Raw genomic sequence first — 16220 nt, 5'->3', positions numbered from 1 at the left:
CATGCTTACTTTTGCCAAAATTTGTGAAATGAAGTTTCCTCCATGATTTTGAAATCTTATGATAAGGACTTAAATTTCATTGTACCATTTAATGGTATATGAAACGTTTTTCAACACGTCAAAGACTTCTCATAACAATTATCCCGTTGTGATTTTAATTCTCCACAAGTTTCAATTTTTAAATGTAAAATATAGGAAGATTTCTTGCAAAGCCAGAATTCATCAGACACGTATTGTCAAACCCCAAAAAAAGAAAACCTTTGTATAGCTACTGATTCTTCAGAAGTTCATTTTTTGAAGGAACACACTGATCCCAACAGAGCAAGGATTCATGGAGGTGCCCAGAACAAAACTGAAACCATAACAGCATGAAAGACAAGACAATATCCTACAGGAGATACAGAGAGATATCTTGTTAAGATTTTCTGTACCACCACATGTGGTGCTGTGATATTCTGGTAAAGACCTGCCCAGCTTACTGTACACAGATTGTGCTGGTCTTCCCAATAACGTACTGAAGGCCAGCCACAGCTAGCAATCTGACGTCCATTATATGGTCGCTGACAAAAATCAATAACTAGAACATGAAACAAGGTACTATATCAAAATCGTCTGGCATTTCTGAAATTGATCTTTGGTTGTTGTTTTTTCTTCACATTCTCTCACACTCAGACTCGTATGTTCATCAAAAACATCTCATCACACATTTGGTATAACTGAGATGGGAATATTATTTCAGTTATATAAAATATCACTAGATACTGTTTAATCCCATCAACTCGTCACAAACTTCTGTTATATCCCATTAAAAAACATTGGATTTGATTTCAGAGGTCATTTTATAATTAGAATTGCTTTTATTGAAACCTTCTATCTGATGGCAATATAAACATTACTAAAATTTACCCCCTCCCTAAAAGGTACCCCTGTTTGACAAAATTCATAATTTTGATAAGCATATTCAGCCATTCCCATTCATGGAATGTTTTATTAGCCTTCAGCATCTGAGTCTTGAAAAGAAGACTTTCGGCACATAAGCAAATACGTCCATTTGCACTTCTCCCTTCGGCCTATGGGGTGGGGTGCTAATCTGTATTTACATTCAATCAAATTGCTATCTGATGATAATAATTCAAACCAAGATTGAAGTATTTCTCACAAAAATTAAACTAAATATACCCAAAAGTATTATTTTCCAATGTAACTTGTGGTAAAACTTTCCTTTTTCTAGAAGCAAACGGAGGACCCAGGGGTTACAAAATTTACAATTTTGAGAAAGCATTTCTGGACCATACTATTAACTTTTTTTTATTCAATATCTCAGTTTATCTCAGTTAATTACAAATTTCTTCCCCTTTCGTCTCTCGCAGTTGTCGAGGAGTCCGCTATATACCAATGCAATGTGATGGATGAGACTGGTCAAAAAAGGTCACTGTATGTCCAGAAAGATAATAATATCAGAAAATATCAGATTCATTTAAACAACAAAGGCCCGAAGTCATGTTCTGAACCCAAGACTCTACAGGTAATGGTCAGTTTGCTTCAGACTCTGTCTTAATCATTCAGTAATGGTCATTTTACCTTTACAATACCAAGTCACCATAGTAACCCATTATCATTTTGAATCACATTTCGAACATTAACTTTAGTACCTACATACACCTACATAACATGTAGTGATGGAAACGGTTAATTTTATATAACAGACTACATCAGTCATCTTGAAAATGTGTGATGTTCTTGATAAAATGATTTTCAATGACACATCCAACAACTGTTTAAGCAGCATAGATAAATGATTTAATATTCACAAACAAGTATACATACAAAGTCCTTTAACCAGCCTGTTGTGTCATGTCAGACCGCCATGTCATTAATATTATATAATGTGATATGTATTAACACTATTGTAAAGTCATAATCACAACTTGATGATGTCAGGTGATTGTTTTGGTAGTGAAATAAATATTGTCTGCATAGAAATAAGTGTTTTATAGGGAAAATAATTTGAGGGTTTTTGTTTATTTCTAAAAATGACAAACGGAACTTAAACTTGGGCAAATGTAACATGGAAATTCTGATCAAGTACCACAATGACGTTAAATGACCAGAAGCTCCTAAAACATACAAACTCTCTTAGCACCTCACCATTGTGTCAAGTTTTTCACCATTCGTTTTTATCACTAAGGTAGTAAAATTTCCCAGTTCTGACCTTCCCTGAAAATTAATTCACATAAAAAAACTGCACAACAGTCATGGTTATTTCTTATTAAAAATAAGATTGGAAGACAAAAAGTAAAATGAATTGACCCTTTGGGCCAGGTGAGCTAAAAATGTCAAGATCATTTAAAGTATATCTCCTCCATCCTCCTTTTCCCTAAAAAAAATTATTGAAGGATGTAAAAATTATTCCAGAGAAATGACAAGAATTTGACTGACTGATATATTATACCTTTTGAAACAATTAAAACAATGAAATTTAACAAAAGATATGGTCAACACAGCAAAATAAACACATCTCGTTTTTATGTATTCTGATCTCGTTTTTTTTCATATATTATAATCTCGTTTATATAATCTTAGCTCGTTTTTATATATTCTGGTCTCGTTTTTATATAATCTGATCTCGTTTTTATGTATTCTGGTCTCGTTTTTATATATTCTGGTCTCATTTTTACGTATTCTGATCTCATTCTTATGTATTCTGATCTCATTCTTATGTATTCTGATCTCGTTTTTATGTATTCTGATCTCGTTTTTATGTATTCTGGTCTCGTTTTTATGTATTCTGGTCTCGTTTTTATATATTCTGATCTCGTTTTTATGTATTCTGGTCTCGTTTTTATATAATCTGGTCTCGTTTTTATGTATTCTGATCTCGTTTTTATATATTCTGATCTCGTTTTTATGTATTCTGATCTCATTCTTATGTATACTGGTCTCGTTTTTATATAATCTGGTCTCGTTTTTATGTATTCTGATCTCGTTTTCATATAATCTGATCTCGTTTTCATATAATCTGATCTCATTTTTATGTATTCTGATCTCGTTTTTAAGTATTCTGGTCTCGTTTTTATATAATCTGGTCTCATTTTTATGTATTCTGATCTCGTTTTTATGTATTCTGATCTCTTTTTATGTATTCTGGTCTCATTTTTATGTATTCTGGTCTCGTTTTTATATAATCTGATCTCATTCTTATGTATTCTGGTCTCATTTTTATGTATTCTGATCTCATTTTTATGTATTCTGATCTCGTTTTTATGTATTCTGATCTCTTTTTATGTATTCTGGTCTCATTTTTATGTATTCTGATCTCTTTTTATGTATTCTGGTCTCATTTTTATGTATTCTGATCTCGTTTTTATGTATTCTGATCTCGTTTTTATGTATTCTGGTCTCGTTTTTATATAATCTGATCTCATTCTTATGTATTCTGATCTCTTTTTATGTATTCTGATCTCTTTTTATGTATTCTGATCTCGTTTTTATGTATTCTGGTCTCGTTTTTATGTATTCTGATCTCGTTTTTATGTATTCTGATCTCTTTTTATGTATTCTGGTCTCTTTTTATGTATTCTGGTCTCGTTTTTATCTAATCTGATCTCGTTTTTATGTATTCTGGTCTCGTTTTTATGTATTCTGATCTCGTTTTTATGTATTCTGGTCTCATTTTTATGTATTCTGATCTCGTTTTTATGTATTCTGGTCTCGTTTTTATGTATTCTGATCTCGTTTTTATGTATTCTGATCTCATTTTTATATAATCTGGTCTCGTTTTTATATAATCTGATCTCATTTTTATGTATTCTGGTCTCGTTTTTATATATTCTGATCTCGTTTTTATATATTCTGGTCTCATTTTTATCTAATCTGATCTCATTTTTATGTATTCTGGTCTCGTTTTTATATATTCTGATCTCGTTTTTATGTATTCTGGTCTCGTTTTTATATAATCTGATCTCATTTTTATATATTCTGGTCTCGTTTTATCTAATCTGATCTGGTTTTTATGTATTCTGGTCTCGTTTCTATATAATCTGATCTCATTTTTATGTATTCTGGTCTCGTTTTTATCTAATCTGATCTCGTTTTTATGTATTCTGGTCTCGTTTTTATATATTCTGATCTCGTTTTTATATAATCTGATCTGGTTTTTATGTATTCTGATCTCGTTTTTATGTATTCTGGTCTCGTTTTATCTAATTTGATCTGGTTTTTATGTATTCTAGTCTCGTTTTTATATAATCTGATCTCGTTTTTATGTATTCTGATCTCGTTTTTATATATTCTGATCTCGTTTTTATATATACTGATCTCGTTTTTATATAATCTGGTCTCGTTTTTATGTATTCTGGTCTCGTTTTTATATAATCTGATCTCGTTTTTATGTATTCTGGTCTCGTTTTTATTTATTCTGGTCTCGTTTTATCTAATTTGATCTGGTTTTTATGTATTCTAGTCTCGTTTTTATATAATCTGGTCTCGTTTTTATATATTCTGATCTCGTTTTTATGTATTCTGGTCTCGTTTTTATATAATCTGATCTCGTTTTTATGTATTCTGGTCTCGTTTTTATATATTCTGATCTCGTTTTTATATATTCTATCTGATCTAATATTGATACTTTTTTCTAATAATTTTTTTTTCACTTGATGTTTTAATTTTTATGTTTAAAAATCATATTTCTTACTAAGGTATTGCACAGTATAGGAAGACAAAAAGGAATTTAAATTAAACAAATTTTCACAAAAATTTCCTGTTTAACCCTTTTGGATCTAAGAATTCCAGGTCTTCAAGCTGAATCTTAGCTACATTTACAGAAAAAAATTAAATATTGGTCATTCGTTGAAGTAACAGAGACCTCATCTCGGTGAACAGACAGGTTGACAGACTAGCTATCGTTTGACAGATGAAGCTAACAGACCGCATTTTGATTGACAATGTGATTAACCATGGACAAAGGGATGATCCAACAGACATACAGACAGATATATGAATGGAAAGACAGATCCCAGATTTATACATCCTAACCATCACAGATAAGGGGCTATATATAACCAGCATACACATGTTGCTAAAAACTATCATCTAAAAAGTATTAATTTAAAAGCTAATAATGTTTAAACCGTTCAAAACAGCTACCTTTGATTAATTCCTATGTCTAGAATTCAATATTCATACTATAATTTGTCTGATATCAAAGAGCTAATATCATCAACATGAAGCTATTCAGACAAACTTTATACTGAAGAGTCTAATTGTGACTCAGTGACATGACATGTGGCTTTTTTTAGAATTTAATAATAAAGGGTTTTCAGCGATAAGACATTAAATGTCGTCTTCCAAATAGAACAAATCCAGGTTACATGATTAACATGTCATTGTATCAACAACTTGATGCTTCTTGATTAAAAAAAAATATTCTCAATATAAATACAAATCAAATTATCCTGATAACTATCACAATGACATTATCTGATCTGAAAACAAGAGATCTCCGAGGAATCTTGGTGATCACCACTGAATGATCTTTATTGAATTTTAATTTGATGGATCTTTTTCCCACTGTTTCTCATCTTTTTTGTATTTCGTATTTGCCGGTAGTTATATGATGTATGGACTGGTGAAAAAATCATACAGTAACATCAATATTAAAAAAAAAGTCAGCCATTTTACTTTTCCAATCAGTCCCTTAACAAGTAGTTATGACATTATCAAATATGAGAAGAATCCATTCAGTAGTTTTCAGAAATTAAATAACAATCTCTGAAAGTAAAAATCGAAGATCAGCAAAATTTGTTTCCTTGATCCTAAAATGGATTAAGCACAACTAGGAACCTACATGTGAAATTTGAGAATAATCCATTCAGTACATTTCTAAAAAAAATAGTGATAACAAGAATTGTTAAAGAACTGTTAAACAGATGTCAGATTACTGAGAATAGGGTACTTTGAACAGCTCACCATCTGATTGTAATGGGCATCAAACTAAAAGGTTTGGACATCTTTGATTTAAAGCAAAAGAAATCTGGCAAAAGTGATTCACACTTAGATTACTTTAACAGCTCACAATCGGATTGTGATGGGCATCAAACTAAAATATTTGGACATCTTTGATTTAAAGCAAAAGAAATCTGGCAGAAGTGATTCAAACTTAGATTGCCATCTCAATAGTTTTCATTAAACAAGTTGCCTGACAGCACTAAAGTATATCTATCAAAATATTTCTTTAAACAGACATGATTCAAAAGAACCAATGACATGAATGCATTTCAAGAATGGAACAGAAAGGTAACAGTTCACAAAGACTTTTGCTATCATTTGCTATCTTTTATGAAACTTTAAACCAAAATGAAATTAGATCAACATCAATGAAGGGCCCCACCTATAAGCAGCCATTGTGCAGAAGATTTCATAAGCCAGCACAGCATGAAAAGAAACACTGCATGGTCATGACCAAATAAGGATAAAATGGTCAATTTTTGTCATTCAATGTCCCAAAACCCTGCAAATATTGATGGATTTCACTAATGCCAGGTCTCATGAATATAAAGCCACATACCAAATTTGGTGCGAATCTGACAACAAATACAAATCTCAATGCGGGGCCCTAATGATTTACTTCTATTTTGCTCATCACAGAGATTCAGAAAACTACAATGGATATTTAGTGTGATATTAATATAAAGTGAAATGTTTCGAAGGCGAGCTTCATGCTGTCAAGTACACAAACTAAAGTCAAAACAAAAGCATGCATTTCACAATCATGTAAAACTTGCAAAGACCACACAAATCGATGACATCATCCTCTGTATCAGCTTGTACAGACCACACAAATCGATGACATCATCCTCTGTATCAGCTTGTACAGAACAAACAAACCAAAGACATCATCTTCTGCATCAGCTTGTACAGACCACACAAATCGATGACATCATCCTCTGTATCAGCTTGTACAGAACAAACAAACCAAAGACATCATCTTCTGCATCAGCTTGTACAGAACACACAAACCAAAGACATCATTTTCTGCATCAGCTTGTACAGAACACACAAACCAATGACATCATCATCTGTATCAGCTTGTACAGAACACACAAACCAATAACATCATCATCTGTATCAGCTTGTACAGAACACACAAACCAATGACATCATCTTCTGTATCAGCTTGTACAAAAAAACCAATGACATCTTCTGCATCAGCTCGTGCAAAAAAACTTAAGACATTAACATTATCAACTTGTACACACAAACCAAAGACATAATCCTGCATCAGCTTGTACAGAACACACAAACCAATGACATCATCATCTGTATCAGCTTGACCAATGACATTTTCACAGATATCAGCTACACACACATGACATACATGACATTATGGTGACCTCTAATGACACCAGGTGAGGTCTTTAGGAAAAGGATAAAGACACTCACCTCCTGTAGAAGGTTGGACACCAGGTCAAGTGGAAACTGGAATACACTGGCATCCTGTATGGGAGTGGTCAAAGATAGGTCGATCATGTTCTGAAAAAAGAATAAAGTAAAAATGATGACAGGCAGACTTAAGTGATATTACTTTAGCTCCTGGATGTCAGCCAGGGTCAATAAATGCATATCATAAAACTGACATCCTATAATATTAATTCTAACCACTTTTTAATTATTTCCAATAGAAAATAAGGAAATTCATGCTCTACAAGAATCCTACTGGCCCTGACAGTCACCTTAGATAAGCAACATTGTATGTAAAGGTTAAAGGGTAAGTAGCTTTCCAGTGCCATGAGAAAGAAGATGTGACATTGATGACAATAAGCCAGTGCCAATACATGCATACCATCAAAACTGTCATCCTATATTAATAATTCATACAAAGTTATTTTCAATGGGAAATAAACAATTATATGCTCAAAAATGCAATTTTCCTTTATAAATTATATTAAAGTTAACCTCCTCCCCAGGAACAAATGCGAGACCCAATTTGGTAAAGCACCTTAAGATGCTGCTATTCACGAAGAGCATTTGATTCTACCATATCTGGGTGTTAAGTCTGACCCCCTTTGGCCTCACCCATCATCCCTTGGGTCAACCAAGATGAAAATGGGCATACCATCAAGCAGTCATCCTTTGCTCAAAATTCTAACCAAGTTTGAGATATTTCCATTAGAAAGTTAACAAATTAACCTCAGAACTCTGGTTTTCCTATATAAACTATAGTAAATCTTACCCCCTCCCCACCAGGAAATAGGAGACCTTGGGCCCATGAAACTCACCTGAAGACACTTCCATCCATTAAGAGTATTTGATTCTATAATATTTGGGTGTTTAGAAGATTTTTGAAATTTGAGTCAACTGAGAAGAAGTCAAAAATGAAAAAGGATGCATGATACACAATGCCAGACAAAAGCCAATAAAACCAAACGAAAATCAAAAGAAATGGACATTTACTAAATCCACCAAAACCTCAATCACCAAAAATGGGCGAATTTAATTACTATTATGATAATTCATAAAGATGATATATGATATGTACAGCAAGTCTATAATGTGCTGTGAAAGGCAGATTACAACACAGTGAATCTAAAGCTTGACCAATGTACACTACCATGAGTGCTGTGAAATGCTGTCTCTCATCAACTTCCCAGCATGTTGATATAATCTAATTTACTAAGGGATGTCAGCTTGTCACCTACATTCACAACATTACTCCTCCAGAACCTGGCAATTTCTTTTAATGCATGACCTTTGACTTCCATCGACAATGAGCATTAAGGTCAAATACACTGGTGTGGATATTAACCTGCAGGGTTCTTGAGATATCTTGTAAACAATTTATTTATTTCCAAATGCAATGCAGCCATGTGTGACAAATGCAATGCAGCCATGTGTGACCTTTTATTCTTTAAACTTGACCAATGATGGATGGATGGACAGATCAATGGACAAAGTGATATACATACCACCACATTAATAAGTGTGTATGTGTTATATCAAAACAAAATACCTGGTACACAAAACCAAAAATTCCACAAGAAATCAGGCAAAAAACTGCATAAATGGACCCTTGAATACAGACCTCTGTGTTACAGAGCTCTAGGTTACAGGACCCTAGATTACAGGACCCTAGAGAACAGAACCCTAGGTTACAAGACCCTAGATTACAGGATGATGCAGTTAAGGACCCTAGGTTACAGGACCCTAGATTACAGGACGATGCCTTTAAGGTTTCAGGACCCTGGGTTATAATCCCCAACATTTCAGGACCCTAGAATACAGAACCCCAGGTTACAGGACTCTGGGTTATAATCCCCAGCATTCCAGGACCCTGGATTACAGAACCCTAGGTTTCAGGACCCTGGGTTATAATCCCCAGCATTTCAGGACCCTAGAATACAGAACCCTAGGTTACAGGACCCTGGGTTATAATCCCCAGCATTTCAGGACCCTAGAATACAGAACCCTAGGTTTCAGGACCCTGGGTTATAATCCCCAGCATTTCAGGACCCTAGAAAAAAGAACCCTAGGTTTCAGGACCCTGGGTTATAATCCCCAGCATTTCAGGACCCTAGAATACAGAACCCCAGGTTACAGGACCCTGGGTTATAATCCCCAGCATTCCAGGACCCTGGATTACAGAACCCTAGGTTTCAGGACCCTGGGTTATAATCCCCAGCATTCCAGGACCCTAGATTATAATCCCCAGCATTCCAGAACCCTAGGTTTCAGCATTTCATGACCCTGGGTTATAATCCCCAGCATTTCAGGACCCTAGATTACAGAACCCTAGGTTTCAGGACCCTGGGTTATAATCCCCAGCATTTCAGGACCCTAGAATACAGAACACCAGGTTACAGGACCCTGGGTTATAATCCCCAGCATTCCAGGACCCTAGATTACAGAACCCTAGGTTTCAGGACCCTGGGTTATAATCCCCAGCATTTCAGGACCCTAGAATACAGAACCCCAGGTTACAGGACCCTGGGTTATAATCCCCAGCATTCCAGAACCCTAGGTTTCATGACCCTGGGTTATAATCCCCAGCATTTCAGGACCCTAGAATACAGAACCCTAGGTTACAGGACCCTGGGTTATAATCCCCAGCATTCCAGGACCCTGGATTACAGAACCCTAGGTTTCAGGACCCTGGGTTATAATCCCCAGCATTCCAGAACCCTAGGTTTCATGACCCTGGGTTATAATCCCCAGCATTTCAGGACCCTAGAATACAGAACCCTGGGTTATAATCCCCAGCATTTCAGGACCCTAGAATACAGAACCCTAGGTTACAGGACCCTGGATTACAGAACCCTAGGTTACAGGACCCTTGGTTTTTGAACTCATTTTCAATGGTTCAATATTTCAGTGTTGAAGGAAAAACAATTTCAGTCTTAATCAATGCTGGTCCTTATAAAGACAAACCTTAATTTCCTTTACAAGAACTTCTGGTCTTCTGGCATTCTTCAAAACGTTTTCACATTTGTACATGTGTTTCTGAAACAAGCAATATACAGCTTTCAATTGTTTGTAAGATAACATACAGCCGTCAATGGTTTGTAATGTAAAATACAGCTGTCATTGGTTTGTAAGGTAACATACAGCTGTCATTTGATTGTAAGGTAACATACAGCTGTCATTTGATTGTAAGGTAACATACAGCTGTCAATGGTTTGTATGGTCACATACAGCTGTCAATGGCTTATATGGAAACAAACAGCTGTCAATGGTTTGTAAGGTAACATACAACTGTCATTTGATTATAAGGTAACATACAGATGTCAATGGCTTGTAAGGTAACATACAGCTGTCAAGGGTTTGTAAGGTAACACACAGCTGTCATTTGATTGTAAGGTAACATACAGCTGTTATTTGATTGTAAGGTAACATACAGCTGTCATGGGTTTGTAAGGTAACATACAACTGTCATTTGATTGTAAGGTAACATACAGCTGTCATTTGATTGCAAGGTAACATACAGCTGTCAATGGTTTGTTTGGTAACATACAGCTGTCATTTGATTTTAAGGTAACATACAGCTGTCAATGGCTTGTAAGGTAACATACAGCTGTCATTTGATTGTAAGGTAACATACAGCTGTCATTTGATTGTAAGGTAACATACAGCTGTCAATGGCTTGTAAGGTAACATACAGCTGTCAATGGCTTGTAAGGTAACATACAGCTGTCAATCGATTGTACAAAAAACATAGCTGTCATGGGTTTGTAAGGTAACATACAGCTGTCAATGCTTTGCATGGTAACATATAGCTGTCATGGGTTTGTAAGGTAACATACAACTGTCATGGGTTTGTAAGGTAACATACAACTGTCATTTGATTGTAAGGTAACATACAGCTGTCAATGGTTTGTAAGGTAACATACAGCTGTCAATGGCTTGTATGGTAACAAACAGCTGTCAATTGCTTGTAAGGTAACATACAGCTGTCATTTGATTGTAAGGTAACATACAGCTGTCAATGGTTTGTATGGTAACATACAGCTGTCAATGGCTTGTTAGGTAACATACAGCTGTCATTTGATTGTAAGGTAACATACAGCTATCATTTGATTGTAAGGTAACATACAGCTGTCAATTGATTGTAAGGTAACATACAGCTGTCAATGGCTTGTAAGGTAACAAACAGCTGTCAATGGCTTGTAAGGTAACATACAGCTGTCAATCGATTGTACAAAAACATAGCTGTCATGGGTTTGTAAGGTAACATACAGCTGTCAATGCTTTGCATGGTAACATATAGCTGTCATGGGTTTGTAGGGTAACATACAACTGTCATGGGTTTGTAAGGTAACATACAACTGTCATTTGATTGTAAGGTAACATACAGCTGTCAATGGCTTGTAAGGTAACATACAGCTGTCAATGGTTTGTAAGGTAACATACAGCTGTCAATGGTTTGTATGGTAACATACAGCTGTCATGGGTTTGTATGGTAACATACAGCTGACATGGGTTTGTAAGGTAACATACAGCTGTCATTTGATTGTAAGGTAACATACAACTGTCATTTGATTGTAAGGTAACATACAACTGTCATTTGATTGTAAGGTAACATGCAGCTGTCAATGGCTGATATGGTCACATATAGCTGTCAAAGATTTGTAAGGTAATGTACAGCTGTCAATGGTTTGTAAGGTAACATACAGCTGTCAATGGCTTGTATGGTAACAAACAGCTGTCAATGGTTTGTAAGGTAACATACAACTGTCATTTGATTATAAGGTAACATACAGCTGTCAATGGCTTGTAAGGTAACATACAGCTGTCATTTGATTGTAAGGTAACATACAGCTGTCAATGGTTTGTAAGGTAACATACAGCTGTCAATGGCTTGTAAGGAATATTAAAGTAAGTTTTGTCCCTAAGTGATCAGAAATGTGTACAACTTGAGAGATTTTAACCTAGATGACATCTGAAATTTAATCAATTCTCATGAAGGTAATTACTACTATTCATGTATTTATCAAGACAGCCGGGCACTGTTTATCTGTTGACAATGGACATTCAGTAAGTAAACTATGAAAGTTGTGATAATGAGCTGAACTCTATATTTCATTTCACTGTTGAAAGACTGTAAATTCATATACTTTAGCATGACCAAATTCTTGTTGTTTCTTTTAAATCAATTTTGTGGGAATTTGATTTCATGGATGAATGAATATGGACAAACAAATTTTTGGATTAGGAGTATCCACCAAATCAATGAAAATAAATCCCAAATAAAAAAAAAAGACTACTGTAGTCAGAAATTCAATTCATCTAAAACATAGTTCTCTACCTGTCCAATGCTTTACAGAGAGGTCAATCCACCTGTGATAATGTTTAATGGAGGTGTGATCATCATGACTACTACCATAGTCACGTCACCAGTGTGGTCACCCTGGTCACTACAGTAGTCACTATGGCAATATATATATATATATATTGGTCATTACAGTAGTCACTATGGAGATATATATATACTAGTCACTACAGCAGTCACTATGGAGATATATATATATACTGGTCACTACAGTAGTCACTATGGATATATATACTGTTCATTACAGTAGTCACTATGGAGATATATATATATATACTGGTCATTACAGAGTCACTATGGAGATATATATATTACTGGTCACTACAGTAGTCACTATGGAGATATATATATTTCTGGTCACTACAGTAGTCACTATGGAGATATAGATATATATATATACTGGTCACTACAGTAGTCACTATGGAGATATATATACTGGTCACTACAGTAGTCACTATGGAGATATATATACTGGTCACTACAGCAGTCACTATGGAGATATATATATATATATATATACTGGTCACTACAGTAGTCACTATGGAGATATAGATATATATATATATGCTGGTCACTACAGTAGTCACTATGGAGATATATATATATATATGCTGGTCACTACAGTAGTCACTATGGAGATATATATATATACTGGTCACTACAGTAGTCACTATGGATATATATATATATATATATATATATATATATATATACTGGTCATTACAGAGTCACTATGGAGATATATATATTACTATCACTACAGTAGTCACTATGGAGATATATATATATATACTGGTCACTACAGTAGTCACTATGGAGATATAGATATATATATATACTGGTCATTACAGTAGTCACTATGGAGATATATATACTGTTCATTAGAGTAGTCACTATGGAGATATATATATATACTGGTCATTACAGAGTCACTATGGATATATATATATATATATATATATATATATATATATATATATATATATTCTGGTCACTACAGTAGTCACTATTGAGATATATATATATATATATTCTGGTCACTACAGTAGTCACTATGGAGATATATATATATATATATGCTGGTCACTACAGTAGTCACTATGGAGATATATATATATATATACTGGTCACTACAGTAGTCACTATGGAGATATATATATATACTGGTCATTACAGAGTCACTATGGAGATATATATATTACTGGTCACTACAGTAGTCACTATGGAGATATATATATATATATATATATATACTATGGAGATATAGATATATATATATACTGGTCACTACAGTAGTCACTATATATATATATACTACAGTAGTCACTATGGTATATATACAGTAGTCACTATGGAGATATATATATATATATATATATACTGGTCACTACAGTAGTCACTATGGAGATATAGATATATATATATGCTGGTCACTACAGTAGTCACTATGGAGATATATATATATACTGGTCATTACAGCAGTCACTATGGAGATATATATATATATATATATACTGGTCACTACAGTAGTCACTATGGAGATATAGATATATATATATATGCTGGTCACTACAGTAGTCACTATGGAGATATATATATATATGTGCTGGTCACTACAGTAGTCACTATGGAGATATATATATATATATGCTGGTCACTACAGTAGTCACTATGGAGATATATATATATATATATATGCTGGTCACTACAGTAGTCACTATGGAGATATATATATATATATATATATATATACTGGTCGCTACAGTAGTCACTATGGAGATATATATATATATATATATATAAATGTCACTACAGTAGTCACTATGGAGATATATATATATATATATATATACTGGTCACTACAGTAGTCACTATGGAGATATAGATATATATATATGCTGGTCACTACAGTAGTCACTATGGAGATATATATATATGCTGGTCACTACAGTAGTCACTATGGAGATATAGAGACATATTGATCAATACATGGTTACAAAACACTTTAGAGAAAAGTTTATATAGCAAATGTTTATGCTTGTTTGAATTCCAGCAAAACCATGTCACTCCTGTCTTATCTCTCTGCCACTTCTCACACCTATGTAAGCAAATGTTGCCATAGTTACCATCCAAAGCTATATACACATACCAAAATACTATTTCTTAGCTGTAGCCATAGAACATACAGCCTTTCCAACTATAACCAATTAAAAATATCCCCCTGATATATATGGATTTCCAAACTTATGACTATCAGTTTATAAATTTATGTGTCCTTTGTATAACAATACTGAGTCATGCCAATCCTAGAGGCTATTTTTAAATTTAATCAAACAGCATCGTAAAAATTAGAAATTGTTATAAACTCTCAAAGAATTTAAACTTCCTTATATTTAAGATAAAGAAAGACTCTAGTTCAGCAAGTTTTTGTTAAAAATTAAGGTGAAATAAAATATGTAACAAACCCCAAGGATTGGTGTGATCAATTGTCGTACAGTAATGTGAAAGAGTTATGAATAATTGACACAAAAATCGTAGAAATTGTCTGCATACCTTCCAGCAGATGGAGTGAAGCCACTGATCTCGCAGATGGGAATTGTGGGCCTGAAACATACAAACACACATCATACATCAATGCATGATTACATCCACAAAATACATTACATGATGTGCATTGGTGTCAGTCAGTATAGATTCTCCAGGGTAGCCCCTGAAAATCACCAAATTAAGTTATTTTCCCTGATTGGGTACGTCTCCAAAACTGAAGTCAAAATTCAGCCAGATTTCAGTAGCCACCCTGATTTAACCCAGTAAAACAGCAAAACCCTGGAGCATGACCATTTGTGCTACAGTTGTGGTGTGTCTGATGCAAATGCAGTGTTGACAAGTGCAAGTACAACATGCTAGACAATGAGGTTCTGGTATGCCACACTTGATTTAGCAGGCCTTGGTCAAGTCATTCATATAATGATAACAACTAATATGTAATGATAACAACTGATAGACACCACACTTGCTTATAAAACAAAGAATTTCTGAAATTGTGAAAACAAATGTTTACTTAACAGTGTTTTTATCTGTGTATTCAACACCTGACCCTATAATATAAATTAATATATGTCAAATGTTTACATGATTGAGTAAGGTAACTTCAGAACATATCTAATAGATGCATGACAATAATATTGTTTACATACATCTGAATTGAAGTTGCACCTTTCTCGAATATACGATGCACAATAGCAATAGGTCATCTTGACTTTTCAGGTCAGATGATTTAAAAAAAGCAAACCCAGTTTCATTCAGAACTTGGACATGATATCATAAGTTCAATATGATATACAAAACTAAGCCTGATCACTAAATACACGGACTAATCTCCATCTGAGTGTGGTTTGGC

General features: G+C 34.1%; 1 protein-coding gene across 1 annotated transcript in view; it reads right to left on the bottom strand.

Moving 5' to 3' along the window:
* The window catches only part of LOC132555210 (C-Maf-inducing protein-like), a 72228-nt gene that overhangs the window by 18594 nt on the left and 37414 nt on the right, over positions 1-16220 (bottom strand). Inside the window, exons 3-5 of the mRNA XM_060219565.1 lie at positions 15374-15424; positions 10423-10494; positions 7441-7530 (exon numbers count right to left, since the gene is read on the bottom strand). Coding sequence (XP_060075548.1) covers positions 7441-7530; positions 10423-10494; positions 15374-15424 — 213 coding nt within the window. The remainder of the gene's footprint in view (positions 1-7440; positions 7531-10422; positions 10495-15373; positions 15425-16220) is intronic.

This window comes from Ylistrum balloti, unplaced genomic scaffold (genome assembly GCF_031769215.1).
Source record: "Ylistrum balloti isolate Yb309-2 unplaced genomic scaffold, AGI_CSIRO_Ybal_v1 Utg370460, whole genome shotgun sequence".
NCBI classification, from domain to species: Eukaryota; Metazoa; Mollusca; class Bivalvia; order Pectinida; family Pectinidae; genus Ylistrum; species Ylistrum balloti.
Note: the sequence above shows the minus strand (reverse complement) of the source record. Positions and strands in the feature narration are given on the sequence as shown.